The 14,078-nt window shown below is 44.5% G+C and overlaps 1 protein-coding gene across 6 annotated transcripts in view; it reads left to right on the top strand.

The window, feature by feature from the left end:
- CCNC (cyclin C) overlaps positions 1-13,781 on the top strand; it is a 52,062-nt gene extending 38,281 nt beyond the window's left edge. For 3 of the 6 annotated variants that reach the window (XM_085860501.1, XM_085860504.1, XM_085860503.1), the window contains 9 exons: positions 7,784-7,835; positions 8,347-8,402; positions 8,617-8,652; positions 9,881-9,972; positions 10,119-10,186; positions 10,443-10,558; positions 10,653-10,771; positions 12,782-12,811; positions 13,174-13,781. In XM_085860501.1, the coding sequence (XP_085716627.1) occupies positions 7,784-7,835; positions 8,347-8,402; positions 8,617-8,652; positions 9,881-9,972; positions 10,119-10,186; positions 10,443-10,558; positions 10,653-10,771; positions 12,782-12,811; positions 13,174-13,246 (642 nt within the window). In that variant the 3' untranslated portion in view covers positions 13,247-13,781. The remainder of the gene's footprint in view (positions 1-7,783; positions 7,836-8,346; positions 8,403-8,616; positions 8,653-9,880; positions 9,973-10,118; positions 10,187-10,442; positions 10,559-10,652; positions 10,772-12,781; positions 12,812-13,173) is intronic. The other 3 variants (XM_085860502.1, XM_085860507.1, XM_085860505.1) reach the window with 3 other exon arrangements.
- Positions 13,782-14,078: the final 297 nt, after the last annotated feature.

Genomic DNA, 14,078 nt, shown 5'->3' with positions numbered 1-14,078 from the left:
ATGTCAGCAGTGCATATGCCCCACATATGGGGTGTGAGATGGAGTATATAGAAGATTTTTGGAGTGAGTTAGATAAAGTGGTGGAGAGTGTATCCAAGGATGAAAGAGTGGTGATTGGAGCAGATTTCAATGGGCATGTTGGGAAGGGAATAAAGAGGATGAGGAGGTGATGGGTAGGTACGGTCTCAACAAGAGAAATGTTGAAGGACAAATGGTGGTAGAGTTTGCAAAAAGAATGGAAATGGCAGTGGTAAATATGTATTTCAAGAAGAAGGAGGAACACAGGGTGACATACAAGAGTGGAGGAAAGTGCACACAGGTGGATTACATCTGAAGCAGGAGATACAACCTGAAAAAGATTAGTGACTGTAAGGTGGTGGCAGGGGAGAGTGTAGCTCGACAGCATCGATTGGTGGTCTGTAGGATGACTTTAGAGGTGAGGTTGAGGAAGAGAGTGAGGGCTGAACCAAGGACCAGATGGTGGAAGCTGAAAGAGGAAGACTGTTGCGTGAAATTTAGGGAGGAGGTGACAGGCGTTGGATGGTGGTAAAGATGGGTGGGATGATTGGGCAACGACAGCAGAAGTTGTGAGGGAGATAGCTAGGAAGGTACTTGGTGTGACATCTGGACAGAGGAAGGAAGATAAGGAGACTTGGTGGTGGAACGAGGAAGTACAGGAAAGTATAAGGAAGAAGGGGTTGGCGAAAAGGAAGTGGGATACCCAGAGAGATGAAGAAAGTCGACAGGAGTACAAGGAGTGGCGGTGAAAGGCAAAAAGAGAGGTGGCAAAGGCCAAGGAAAAGGCATATGACGAGCTGTATGAGAAGTTGGATACAAAAGAAGGGGAAAAGGATTTATACCGATTGGCAAGACAGAGGGACCGAGCTGGGAATCCTGTGCTGCAGGTTCGGGTGATAAAGGAAGCAAATGGGAATGAGCTGACGAGCGAGGAGAGTGTGTTGAGAAGGTGCATGGAGTACTTTGAGGAGCTGATGAATGAAGAAAATGAGAGAGAGAGAGAACGTTGGAAGAGGTGGAGATAGTGAATCTGGAAGTGGGGTGGATCAGTAAGGATGAAGTGAGGACTGCTCTGAGAAGATGAAAAGTGGAAAGGCGGTTGGCCCAGATGGTATACCAGTGGAGGCATGGAAGTGCTTCGGAGAGATGGCAGTGGGGTTGTTAACCAGATTGTTTAATAAAGTCTAGGAAAGTGAGAGGATGCCGGAGGAGTGGAGATTAAGTGTACTGGTTCCGATTTTCAAGAATAAGGGTGATGTGCAGAGCTGTGGAAATTACAGAGGGATAAAGTTGTTAAGCCACACCATGAAGGTGTGGGAAGAGTAGTGGAAGCTAGGTTGAGAGGAGAGGTGACGCTCTGTGAGCAGCAATATGGGTTTATGCCAGGAAAGAGCACCACTGATGCAATGTTTGCTTTGAGAATGTTGATGGAGAAGTATAGGGAAGGTCAGAAGGAGTTACATTGTGTGTTTGTGGATTTAGAGAAAGCTTATGATAGGGTGCCAAGAGAGGAATTGTGGTATTGTATGAGGAAGTCGGGAGTTGTGGAGAAGTATGTGACGATCGTGCAGGATATGTATGAGGACAGTGTGACAGCGGTGAGGTGTGCGGTAGGAATGACGGACCGGTTTAAGGTAAAAGTGGGATTGCACCAAGGATCGACTCTGAGCCCTTTCCTGTTTGCAATGGTGATGGACAGGTTGACGGACGAGATCAGACTGGAGTCTCCATGGACTATGATGTTCGCGGATGACATCATGATCTGTAGGGAGAGTCGGGAGCAGGCTGAGGCGAGCCTCGAGAGGTGGAGGTACGCACTGGACAGAAGGGGAATGATAGTCAGTCGGAGTAAGACGGAGTACATGTGCGTAAATGAGAGGGAGGGTGGTGGTATGGTGCGGTTGCAAGGAGTTGAGGTGGGGAAGGTGGATGGGTTTAAATACTTGGGATCAACTGTCCAAAGTCATGGAAAGTGTGGGAGAGAAGTGAAAAAGAGAGTGCAGGCAGGATGGAGTGGGTGGAGAAGAGTTGCAGGAGAGATTTGTGACAGAAGGGTAGCTGCAAGAGTTAAGCGGAAAGTATACAAGACTGTCGTGAGACCAGCTATGTTATATGGTTTGGAGGCGGTGGCACTAACAAAAACACAGGAAGCGGATCTGGAGGTGGCAAGAGTTAAAGATGCTGCGATTCTCGTTGTTAGTGACGAGGATGGATAGGATAAGAAATGAGTATATCAGAGGGACAGCGCAGGTAGGACGGTTTGGAGACAATGTGAGAGAGGCGAGATTGAGATGGTTTGGACATGTGCACAGGAGGGAAGCGGAGTATATCGGGAGAAGGATGTTGAAGATGGAGCCGCCAGGCAGGAGGAGAAGAGGAAGGCCAAAGAAGAGGTTCATGGATACAGTGAGGGCGGACATGCGGGTGGTTGGAGTGTCAATTGAAGATGTGGAGGATAGAGCAAAATGGAGACGGTTGATCCGCTGTGGCGACCCCTAACGGGAGTTCGCCGAGAGAAGAAGAAGAAGAGGTACAGACTGTGGAGATGGTGTGTTGCGACATATGTTCGTCATCTAAAGTGGTTGCCATGGCAACCAGTATGCTGTTTTCCATCCGCTCCTGTCCGCACTCTAACTCCCAAAGTTTTCAACTTTCACGTTTCATATTTGGTACGTAGGTACTTACTCTGGAGACCGTGTGTCGTGGCATACATTCGTCATCTAAAGTGGTTGCCATGGCAACCAAGATGCCGTTTTCCATCCATTCCTCTCCGCATTCAAACTCCCAAAGTTTTCAACTCTCACGTTTCATATTTGGTGCATAGGTGCAGACTGTGGAGACGGTGTGTTGCGACATACATTCGTCATCTAAAGTGGTTGCTTTTTTCCATTCGTTCCTGTCCGCACTCTAACTCCCAAAGTTTTCAACTTTCATGTTTCATATTTGGTACATCGGTACAGACTGTGGAGATTGTGTGTTGCAACATATGTTCGTCATCTGAAGTGGTTGCCATGGCAACCAGGATGCTGTTTTCCATCCGTTCCTGTCCGTAGTCTCACTCCCAAAGTTTTCAACTTTCACGTTTCATCTTTGGTATGTCGGTACAGACTTTGGAGCCAGTGTGTCATGACATAGGTTCGTCTTCTAAAGTGGTTGCCGTGTCAACCAGGATGCTGTTTTCCATCCGTTCCTGTCCGCACTCTAACTCCCAAAGCTTTCAACTTTCACGTTTCATATTTGGTACGTTGGTACTTACTGTGGAGACGGTGTGTCGCGACATACATTCGTCATCTAAAGTGGTTGCCATGGCAACCAGGATGCTGTTTTCCATCCGTTCCTGTCCGCACTCTAGCTTCCAAAATTTTCAACTTTCACGTTTCATATTTGGTACGTAGTTACAGACTGTGGAGACGGTGTGTCGCGACATACATTCGTCATCTAAAGTGGTTGCCATGGCAACTACGATGCTGTTTTCCATGGAGTAGCATAATTCTGTATATACCTTCTTGTTCGGGCGTATATTGTGCTCACTTGCGCTCTTGTTACTGATTACAATATACAAATACATATATTGCTTTAAAATTATTTTGATCAGACTTCACTGCAATGCTTTATAAAAATATTAATTATTGGACTCGTCTTTTAAAAACGATTAATGTATAAACAGGTGAGCATTGGGTGGCTTTGACACCAACTCTGGTTGGCACTATCAATCGTGAAGTTACTTTTAAAATTCTCCTAGTCGGATCTTCACCTAAATCCGGATCTTCTGGAACTGGATCCGGATCTTCACCTAAATCTAATCAGTTCATCTTTGTCACACACCGAACCTGCGCACAAAATTTCATATGGATCTGTCCACAACTTTTTGAGATATCCTGCACACAGACAAACAGACAGGAAGGGGTGAAAACATATCCTCATTCACCTTCGGTGGTGGAGGTAATAACAACGAGAAAGGCATTTGGTAGAGCGCATACCTCCACCAGGCTGAACAGTTTACATTTTGTATCCCACTGGTAGGGCACATCCGGATCCGGACATGAACCAAAATGTAATCGATTCGTCCTTGTCACACACCCAACCTGTCCACCAAGTGTCGTCTGAATCGTTCCTCAACATTTTGAGATTCCTTGCTCACAAACGAACAAACGGGGGTTAAAGTTTGATCTTGACAAATGTACCAAATGCACATTTGTACAAGGAAAAACAATAAGAACAGACATCTCAATCAATCAAAGTACAACAGTACAGGAACTCGAAAACGAAACGTTTGACGAATACCTCGCAACAGAAGAAGGCCCCCAGGTGCAACACAAAAAAATGCGTAAAATAATCAACAAAGAGTACTTACGCAGAATGAAACTAATTCTGAAGTCATCCTTCTCTTCAAGAAACAAAACCAAAGCAATAAAGCAACTTACAGTGCTGGTATGCCACAATTGGAGATCAACAATTTCGACACCAAAACAAGGAAACTACTAATTAATCACAAGATGTTTTGTAAGAACCAATGCATACTGAGGTTGTACTTATCGAGACGAGAAGGAGGTGGTTTGATGGAGTTTAACCAAGTGCACAGAACAACGTGTGTTGGATGGCGGAGTATGTGAAAAGCTCAACAGATTATTGGATGAGATTTGTGCATGAGCAAGAAAACAACAAACCAGAAAATGGATCCTTTATCCATTTAACAACAAACTTACAAAAACAGGTTTAAATGATGGATCCATCCATCCATCCATCAGGCCATACTCTGTACAGAGCATCGGTGCTGCTGAAGCAGTCTCCTGGGCTATTGGGCACACACACAATCCTGGATGGATCACCACTCCAAAACAGGATACTCGAATGGCTCAATCATCCCAGCAAGCTGGTACTCATTTTGCTGACCTCAGAAGGATGACAGGCTGAGTCAACCCCATTTGCTATTAATTCAACAACCGAGCAGAGTTTGAACTCAGGACCATAGGTATCCCAAGGCCATCACCCGAACCATGAAGCCAACACCAGGCATAAATGATAGATACTACACAGGAAAACAAAACAAAAACAAACACAGCCCCAATGATTGCTAATAAAAAAGGAAAATTAAAAAAATAAATATCATAAAATATTGTTACGGCTGTGGAAATTCGCAGAGCACCATAAAGGTTCCTCAGATCAGTTATCCCAGTAAGTGAGTGTTCAGATAGGTTTCCCCACCGTTGTTTAGAGGGAATTCTTCTTGTTCATCGGGCTGTGACCCTTTGAGATAGTGTTTTTCTTTCTCTATCGTTATTTTGAACCGACATATCTCGCCCACCATTACAACAAACCACGACGCCAACAACACAACCACCCCCAACTACGCCACAACGCCAACCACGCTACGATCGCCACAACAACACCACCACCATTTAACCATCTTCGCCACTACGCCAGCTTGCAAACTCCATCCTCCACAGACCACGCTACGACCCTTTCCGCATTCAAAAGGGGTCCGAGAACGCAGGCGTAAAAGAACGAGGAAAAGAAACCTCCAATGGTGAGTGTGGGTTCTTCCCGCCTTTTTTCTCTGAGACTGGTGTGACGGGAAGGGCGAGGCGGCTCGCTCACAATTGGTGGATACGAGGGGTGAGGTGCTGGGAGTTGAGAAACGCCCCTTTTCGAGAAGCTTCTCGAAGGGAGGCGGAGCAGAAAACGGGGAGGGGCGAAGGGTGGAGCCCCAGGCTATATAAGGCAGACAGTCGCCTTGGGCTCCTCTTCGTTGGCGCTCTTCTCCTGGTCTGGTCTCTTCTCTTCGTTGGCGCTTTTCTGCTGGTCTGGTCTCCTCTCTTCATTTTGCGCCCTTCTCTTGGTCTGATCTTGTCTTGGTCTCTGGGTCTGTGGAGCGACCCGTACACCAGAGGCGTGGGTCGGTGGAGAGTCCGGGCGACGTACCGGAGACGCGGACGGGAGGCGCAGCTCTGCCGGCTGTGGGGCGCGAACCTGCGCGTCCGTGGAGGAGAGTGCCAGAGAGAGCTCGCCGACCATCGAGGCACCTCGAGGATGCAGGTAACCTGCTACGGTCTCGCGGGACCCGTTCGGTCTCCCAGGTCCCATGTCATAAAGACCCAAGTGGTCCAGCCTGACCCCATTTTCTGTGAGGAGGTCTTTTCTTGTGTTTCTTTTGGGTTTTTGAATGAATGTTGTCGTGGCGCCGTCTGTCAAGTAAAGCTGCCTAAGTTACTTTACATTTATTAATTATATTTGGTCGTAGTGCTTTCCCTTGCTTTTGTTTGCCTGCTTTTGCTTCTCACCTGAATATTGCATGACTGCCTTGGCTGTATATACGTGTGCTTGTACAATAAATGTGCTGGTCGAAAGGTACCCCGTTCGTCGCGTCCTCCTTTCACCCCATTGAAATGCCATCTTGCATCACGGAATAAATAGCTGGGTTTTAAACACTCGTTAAATAGAATCAGATCCGGCGAGGTTGGCGATAATACCCGCTCGGTTATCACTGCAGAACGGAACGGACCGCTTAAGCGGTTCGTGTCCCAAGCCGACCTGTGTCGAGGTACGGTCGCCCGGTCGACTGCCCGTGCAGGTACATAGGTATATCGAGTTCGGCGAGTGACCCTATCTTGCGCAGGTAGACAATTGGCATGGCCGTGGTGAGGTTGAAGACCCACCCGTGACAGGGTTCCGGCGTTAGCTCCTGAAAGTCACGACTGAATTGTCCGTCCGGTGGGCGACGCGGTTGCTATTAGTGGAAAGCGGCCGATCGCACGCCGGCGGGCGCGAATTCGTAACAATATATTCCGACAAATGGGAGAATGACAAAAGAGCAGAAATATTTAAAAAAAGAGCTTGACAGGAAAGAGATTGACAAAGAAGGCTCTTTGGCATGCCTAAGATGAGGTCAAATTAATTGGGATGGAGAACGAGTCATCATAAATGCTCAAGACCAAGGACACGGCACTTATGCCTTGAAGAAAATGGCGTGATTGAGCCAATCGGACAAATGCAGGTTTTGTGGGGTAGAAACAAAGTACCAGCCACCTCCTTTCAGGATGTAAAAAAAACCTCATGTCGGAACAGCTGTACACAGAGACATGACAGTGTCTGTGGAGTAATCTACTGGGAAAACTGTCAACATTTCAACATTCTGGTTCCAGAACAATGCAAACCAAATCTGATCCTTGAAAATGAACATATAATGCTCATGTATGACAAGAGAATCCCATCAAGTGTGGACATTGCAAACAAAGCATTGCGTCCCAACACAGTGTTCAAACACAAAAAGGAAAAGTCGGCACTTTTGATCGAGGTTTCAGTTCCAAATGACTTTGGACTAACTGAAACCAGGATCTGAAAAATGAAGTCAAGAGGACTTGGAAGTAAAAGAAAGCTGAAATTTTACCAGTGATAGTCGGAGCTACAGGAATGATAAACAAAACCATAACAGAGTACTTAAAAATGATTCTGGGGATTATCACTACAAACCAGCTACAAGTGGAGGTTGTCAGAGGTTCAGTGAAGATTTTGTAAGGAGACCTTGGAACGAGGCTATGAGAACAAAGTTTCACAGTTTGGTTCATGAATCATGATCTTTTACCAAAAAGGAGGTGAAGGTTTTGAGGTCTGGGAGAACTTCCCCTGGGAAAAAGGAGTTCTAAATGGCATTGTTCCATTCTTCTTTGAATGATCACAAAATAATCGGTGATTGTTGAAGTAATTGCACCACAGAAGTGGATTTTTAATTACTTAATTTCCGTATGTTTTGCCTTTATTTTGCCAGGAGTTTGGTGTCATATCGAACAGTCGACTGATTACAGCTGCCTCTACCGTTTGTAAGTACCATTCACCTAAAAAGTCAGGCCTTCTTTAATTGGGCAGCTTGTTGTTGTTGTTGTTGTTGGAACGATTTATTTGGGAGTATCATTGTAATCTGTTCTCCCGGACTCCTAACTTTATATCGGCAACGACCTTGCCTGTCATGAAATCCCACCGTGATTTATGCATCTGGTCATGCCATTAAAAATATAACGGGATAACGATACGAGTTCCTTCACAAAGAATTTCAACGTGGGAGGCCATTACACCAAAGTATGTGAAATGGTTGCTAACATCTGGTTGTAGCATCTGCCTCTCATGGTGACTCGCACCTGGGAACTTTGATTGCAGTTGTGGCTGCAAGGGAATTTTCCTTTTGGAACGATGGTCCTTATTGTGAGGATTTCTCTGCGGGATGCAAAATTTTAGGAGGACCATCAGTTTTCCACGTTTTGTTGACCTCAAGATGGAGGAATGTTCGAGTTGTTTTGATGGCAAAGGTGATCATTGACCGTGTGTGTATTTCAGTTAAAAACAAGTTTTCTTACGCCTTCACGAAAGAGTTTCCATACCGAGTAAATCACGTAAGTGAGCCAATTCTCTCTCACTCTGGGCCAATGAGGTGCAAATTGAGCGTTTTGTACAACTTCTATAGATATGCATGTGTATTGTTTTATCGGGGTTGCCAATTATGTTGATTTGGAACAATAATGGATGATTATTTCATTCATTTCATTTGGTTATGATTTCATTCATGATTTCATTTGGTCGCATGTCGATTCCCCGATTGCATTTCAGGTGCTGGAATGCGAATTTTATCTCCTTGAACTTATGGTAAGCAATTGTTTGTTGCAGTCCATATTGATTTGCTGTTGAAAGGTATAATAATGGAATTAATTTATTATTAAATCTGTTCCAACAGAATGTAATAATTATCTAAGGCTCGTTGTAGAGCTTGGCGGTACATGTGACGCATATGCAGGACAATCGATAGACGCCGGAGCACTTTTTCTGTCTTTATAGGATCTAAGGCTTGTAGTAAAGCACACACATACGGACATAGACAAATACATGAGACACAACGCAGGACTATTAGACGAGACAAACACAGCCACTGAGCTTGGGGGAAATGTCGTCACTTCCTGCGGCATTCTGGGTACCAGAAACGTCACAACAATGGTGCCGCCTTTCTTGCTGCACTTAGCGGGGTTTTTTGTCGGGGGGAATTTCCTCCTCCTCATGGATGCAAACCTATGGTGATTGTCTATGCTCTTATCCTTTTAAAATTTAAATGCTGAGTGTCAAGCAAGGAAGAGGCACGTACCAAGTATTTGGTATGTCTCGGCCAGTGTTTGAACCACCAACTAATCAGACTCGGAGTGGACGCTTCAACCATTACCACCACAGCCCACACTTTAACATAACTTGTAAGAACATGAGTTGCAATGGACAAATGAACATTTTAATACAAGGGATTTGAACCTGGGATACCAGCGTCATGTTTTTTCATTATTCAAAATGTGGAAAAAAAAATCATTAAATTGTCCCAAACAGGAAAATGACAATTTTCTGAGGTGTCAGTTGACCTCCGCCACCGAAGGTGGATGGAGGTTATGTTTTCACCCCTGTCTGCCTGTTTGTTTGTCTGTCTGTGAGCAGGATATCTCAAAAATGTGTTGACGGATTCGGATAAATTTGGTTGACAGGTCTGGTGTGTAACAAGGAAGAATTTATTCGATTTTGGTGGATATGATCATTTTTTAATTTTTAAAGTGATTCTTCACCATTGAGGGCTACCTGAAAATTATATACAGCATGATATTTAAAAAGGTTGTGGACGAGCTATGACAAAACTTGGTGGATGAGTTGGTGAGGTGACAAGAACAAGCCGATTTGATTTTGGTTCAGGTCTGAATCCAGATCCGGCCCATAATTGGGATACAGGATAGTTCTGGCTTAGCATGCGCTCCATTGGAGCTCGATGTTTTGATGGGTGGCGGTGTGTGTGGGGTTGTGTGCTTGGGTGTTGATTGCATTCGTGCATTTGTCATACGTTGTGCAGGATTGCTGTTTAATAGTCTACCACCCTTATCGAGCATTGGTTCATTACATCCAGGACATGGGGCCTGATGAACAGCTCTTGCAGGCTTCGTGGTACGTGTACAAACATGTTTTCCAGAATATCGCACCACTTATGATCCACTAACCTCACCCACTCACTTGTGTTATTTTGTTCATCATTATTTATTCTTCCTGTGTTTGAATTGTCATCGTGACGATTTTCTAATGGTGCCTCGCAGGAAAATTGTGAATGACACGTATCGCACAGACCTGTGCCTCATATACCCTCCATTTATGATTGCACTCGGTAAGGTGGTCATGGTTCCGCCGTTCTGTCGTCTCCACCCCCATCATCACCCCTACCTTAACCTCTTTTTTTTCCCCGAGAAAGCTTTAAATATTGTTTCATTAAGGTGAGGCAGTTTGACTGCAAGAATCTATGAATATATCATTGGGAATGCTGAAAGGAAAATGGTCTATTTGAAGCAAAAATATAAGGGAGCAATTTAGTCCTTTAATTATTCCCCCTCCCATTCTCATTTCCCATTTGCTTATGGTGGCAGCCTGTCTGCACATGGCATGTGCCATCCACCAGAAGGAACCGCCAAAAGAACATCAGCGAGACTCTCCCAGGGATTGCCGGCACTGGTTCGCTGAACTCTCAGTAGACCTGGATAAGGTGGGTACGAGGTAGTTTAGTCAAATGCATGGTGGCCTGAAACCTGGAATTGTGACGGGTCAAAGTCCTTCCGTGGCCATTTGTCTGCATCCAGATTCTGGAGATCACCCGCAGCATCCTGAGACTATACGAGATCTGGCAGAGCTACGATGAGCGCACAGAAATCGGGCCTATCCTTGCAAAAATGCCAAAGCCCAAATCTCCACCCACCAAGTAAGAGAGAATGAGGGGCAAATTTGAGTCACAATCCAGAGTTTTTTGACCTCTCAAAGGACATCATTCAACATGTTTTTGGGCGCTGGCAGAATGGCCTCGAGGTATGCCACGTACACCAGCAGTGAAGCTGTCTAGCATCCATCCGAGATTCGAACCCAGGTTAAACTGGGCGTTAAACATACCACGGTGTCCTTCGCAAAGAGTTGGTGAGCTATCCGGCCATAACTGCATCAATGGCACAACAGCACCATCAGTCAATGATGCCACCCTGCAGCCTTGTGCTGCAGCCGATGAAAGAAGAATGAGATTAATGGAAGAAAGAATGTGATGTTAAAGTTATTTATTTATTTATCTTGCAAAACGAAGTTTTTGCAAGATATGTTAGTCAGCTTGTATGTTTTTTTTTTTGTTTGTTTGTTTGTTTGTTTTTTTTTTTTGTTTGTCTGTAATCACGTATAAAAAATTCTGCAGAGCACAGTTATCATTGGAAATTTTTGTAACTTCGCATATCAGAGGCCTATAGAGGTCCCTTTCAGCGCATAAAATTTTGAAGGTAAAGGTCAAGGTCACTTTGTCGCAAATCAGGGGAGTCGACGAAACCCTTATTTTTTGAGTACTTTTGATCGGATCGTCCTCAAACTTCATGGGAATATACTTCATGGTCTGGCGCTCAGCTGATTAATTTTTGGTGGCGATTGGCCTTGACCTTCATGGTTAGCGCCTCAGGTCAAACATATTTGACCCCAAGGTCAAATTTTCAAGTTTTCGAACCATATCGTGTAGTACCTAAAATTGAACAGCTCGATGAGTGCTTTCTAGATATGTCAAGCTTGAGACATTATGATGTCATTTGGTGACGTTATGAGGCAAAAGCATATTTTTCATGGTTACTCTGTAGAACGATTCTCATCGGAATCTCTCATAGGCAGATATTCCTCAAGGAGTCGTTCCTGGTGGATAGCAGCTCTGTTCACCTTAGTGTGACCTTAAATAAGTCACACGTGGTCACCTTTTGGCAAGATACGGGTCACCCTGCGGGTGACATTGGTTTATTTGTTTGTTTGTTTAAACATTTTGAGAAAAATGTCCATTTACCGTCTCTTGCCCATTGTTGGTGAATGCAGATTGGACACCTCATGGAAGATTGGAGCAGGATTTTAGAATTTGGCCGTCTGATTTTTAGAATTTGGATTGAGTCAACCTCTGAAAGTTTGACGAGTAGCCGGCTTAACAACGCTTATGAAGGACGGCAAACTCGCTATTTCAGGGCCGTGTCTAAAAAACACCAGGATTTACATTTTATCATGAAACCTATAAGAGACAGGTCAGATGAGTCTCCTTCCTTTTAGTTATCCTGTCAGCACATTCTTCCATTTGTAGCACTCTGTGATTTCTTGACTCATTTCCTGATTGTGAATCGCACGCATTCCCCAACATGTAAACGTGCACCACTTCCAGGCATGATGAGTCTATAATGACCATAATTAGTCCTACCTCATGGGGTTGACCAATAAAAGTTTTTGTACCAAGTCTTTCACGAACTACTGGCCCAGCCTGACGTTCGACTGAGTAGGTTGGAGGAGGAACATGTAATTTGTTCCGGAGTGCCGGCGATAGCTCGGCTACTCTTCACGAAGAACACCGTGATATCTTTAACGTCCACCAACGAATGCCAGCAGATGGTACACCCAGTTAAACGTCCATCCGAGGGATGGCACACACATTGATGCCTCACCTTGCCTGTGAAACACCCGAATGACAGTTTATAGCTGGGTCGGGATTCAAACACAGGCCAGATAGCTTAGAGGTGAGTGTGTTTTACCTATAAGTCCATTCTGTCAGCTCTAGAAATGAAAATATCTCACTTTATGTTACAGGTCTTTTTTTCATTTATTTTGTTTCCAGCACTACTCTTTACCGTTCAAGTATTCAGGCAGACTTCGTCCGTGTGGCTTCCTAATCGTGATTTTGTTGTGCCCCCATACCCTCCCCTCACCCCCGTTACAGTGAGGAGACTTCAACAAGTGATCACACACTGTGAGTGGCTTTATCTTTGAGATTCTTGCGTTTAATTTGCAGTCAGTCTTTTACTTCTTCCAAACCTTCCCGTTACCAGCCTGTCATAAAACTTTTCTTATGTTGCCGATGTGGAACTGAATGCTCGGTTTGTGCTGTGCTTGCTGAAGCGTGTGTGGCTGTTTTTCTGAGCAGTCTCCTTGCATGCGGCGTCACATGTGCAGCCCATTTATGACTAAATTGAAATGACACCTTGTGAATGGAAACCCCAATTTAAAATTGCAGCTTCATGGTTGAGATGTGGCTATCGGGCTAGTTCTCCGGCATATTCTTTCTTTTGCGAAGCCCTCTGTGCTGCTACTGTTAACGTTTCCTCCACCCAGTGTGTTGACATATTCTGAATGTCTGGATAGAAGACCTTCAGGATTCTTCAGAGGTCTCAAGCAGGACAACTGATTCATGACCCACGTTCCATGCGCATTTTCACAGCCCACATCTTCGGGACGGGATGTAAATTGACTAAAAACGCTCGTTTCTTGTGGTTATATTGAATGATCTTGAATTCAAGGAAGGGTTTTTTTTTGTTGTTATTTTTTTTAAACTGAACAGTTTATTTAAGTAGCTTTGGGGACATGAGCCAGTGCTTGTGTGTGTTTTGTGATGCATTTTGATACTTGATACTCTCTGTTTTAGCCAAAATTCCAGTTTCTAAAAAAATACCTTATATAAGCGACCCAGTATCTGGCATTGAGTTTGATGCAATCGTTTTTCCAGGATGCGAGATTAACTTTGTACAGGCACGAGGTCAGTTTGTTTTGCACATAAATGCCACTAAATGGCTGACCACCCTCTCGTAAGATATCGATTAGCGTAGGGTAGCTTGTGTGACATGAGATCAGACAAGATTAATGTTGCCAATACGTAGAAATACCTGATAGGAGATGGATGGATGCTGCAATGGTGATTAAATTGCGTTTTTTCCCCAAAGAAATGCTGTCCCTTGTGCATGATTCTTCGGTGAGGAAATAAAGGGGCCTCTACCACTGTGAGTTGAAGTTTCAAAACTGTGGACTCAAAAGGGCCAGAGGGAAGGTGATTTTACTCTTCATTTCTACAGTATCTTAACCTGGTGGCAGAGCCTGCACATATTTTATCACCTGTGGCATGAATATGATTGAAAAACATTACTTTGGTGTACTGTACTGAATATATATATATATATATATATATATATATGTATATGTACAGTAGACTAGGCGTAAGTCGTCACCATCGGAACCGAGAAAAA

Source organism: Eptatretus burgeri, chromosome 16, assembly GCF_056783735.1.
Source record: "Eptatretus burgeri isolate ZD-2024b chromosome 16, Ebu_testis_v1, whole genome shotgun sequence".
NCBI classification, from domain to species: Eukaryota; Metazoa; Chordata; class Myxini; order Myxiniformes; family Myxinidae; genus Eptatretus; species Eptatretus burgeri.
The sequence above is the reverse complement of the archived record's forward strand: the minus strand, read 5'-3'. Positions and strand labels throughout refer to the sequence as shown.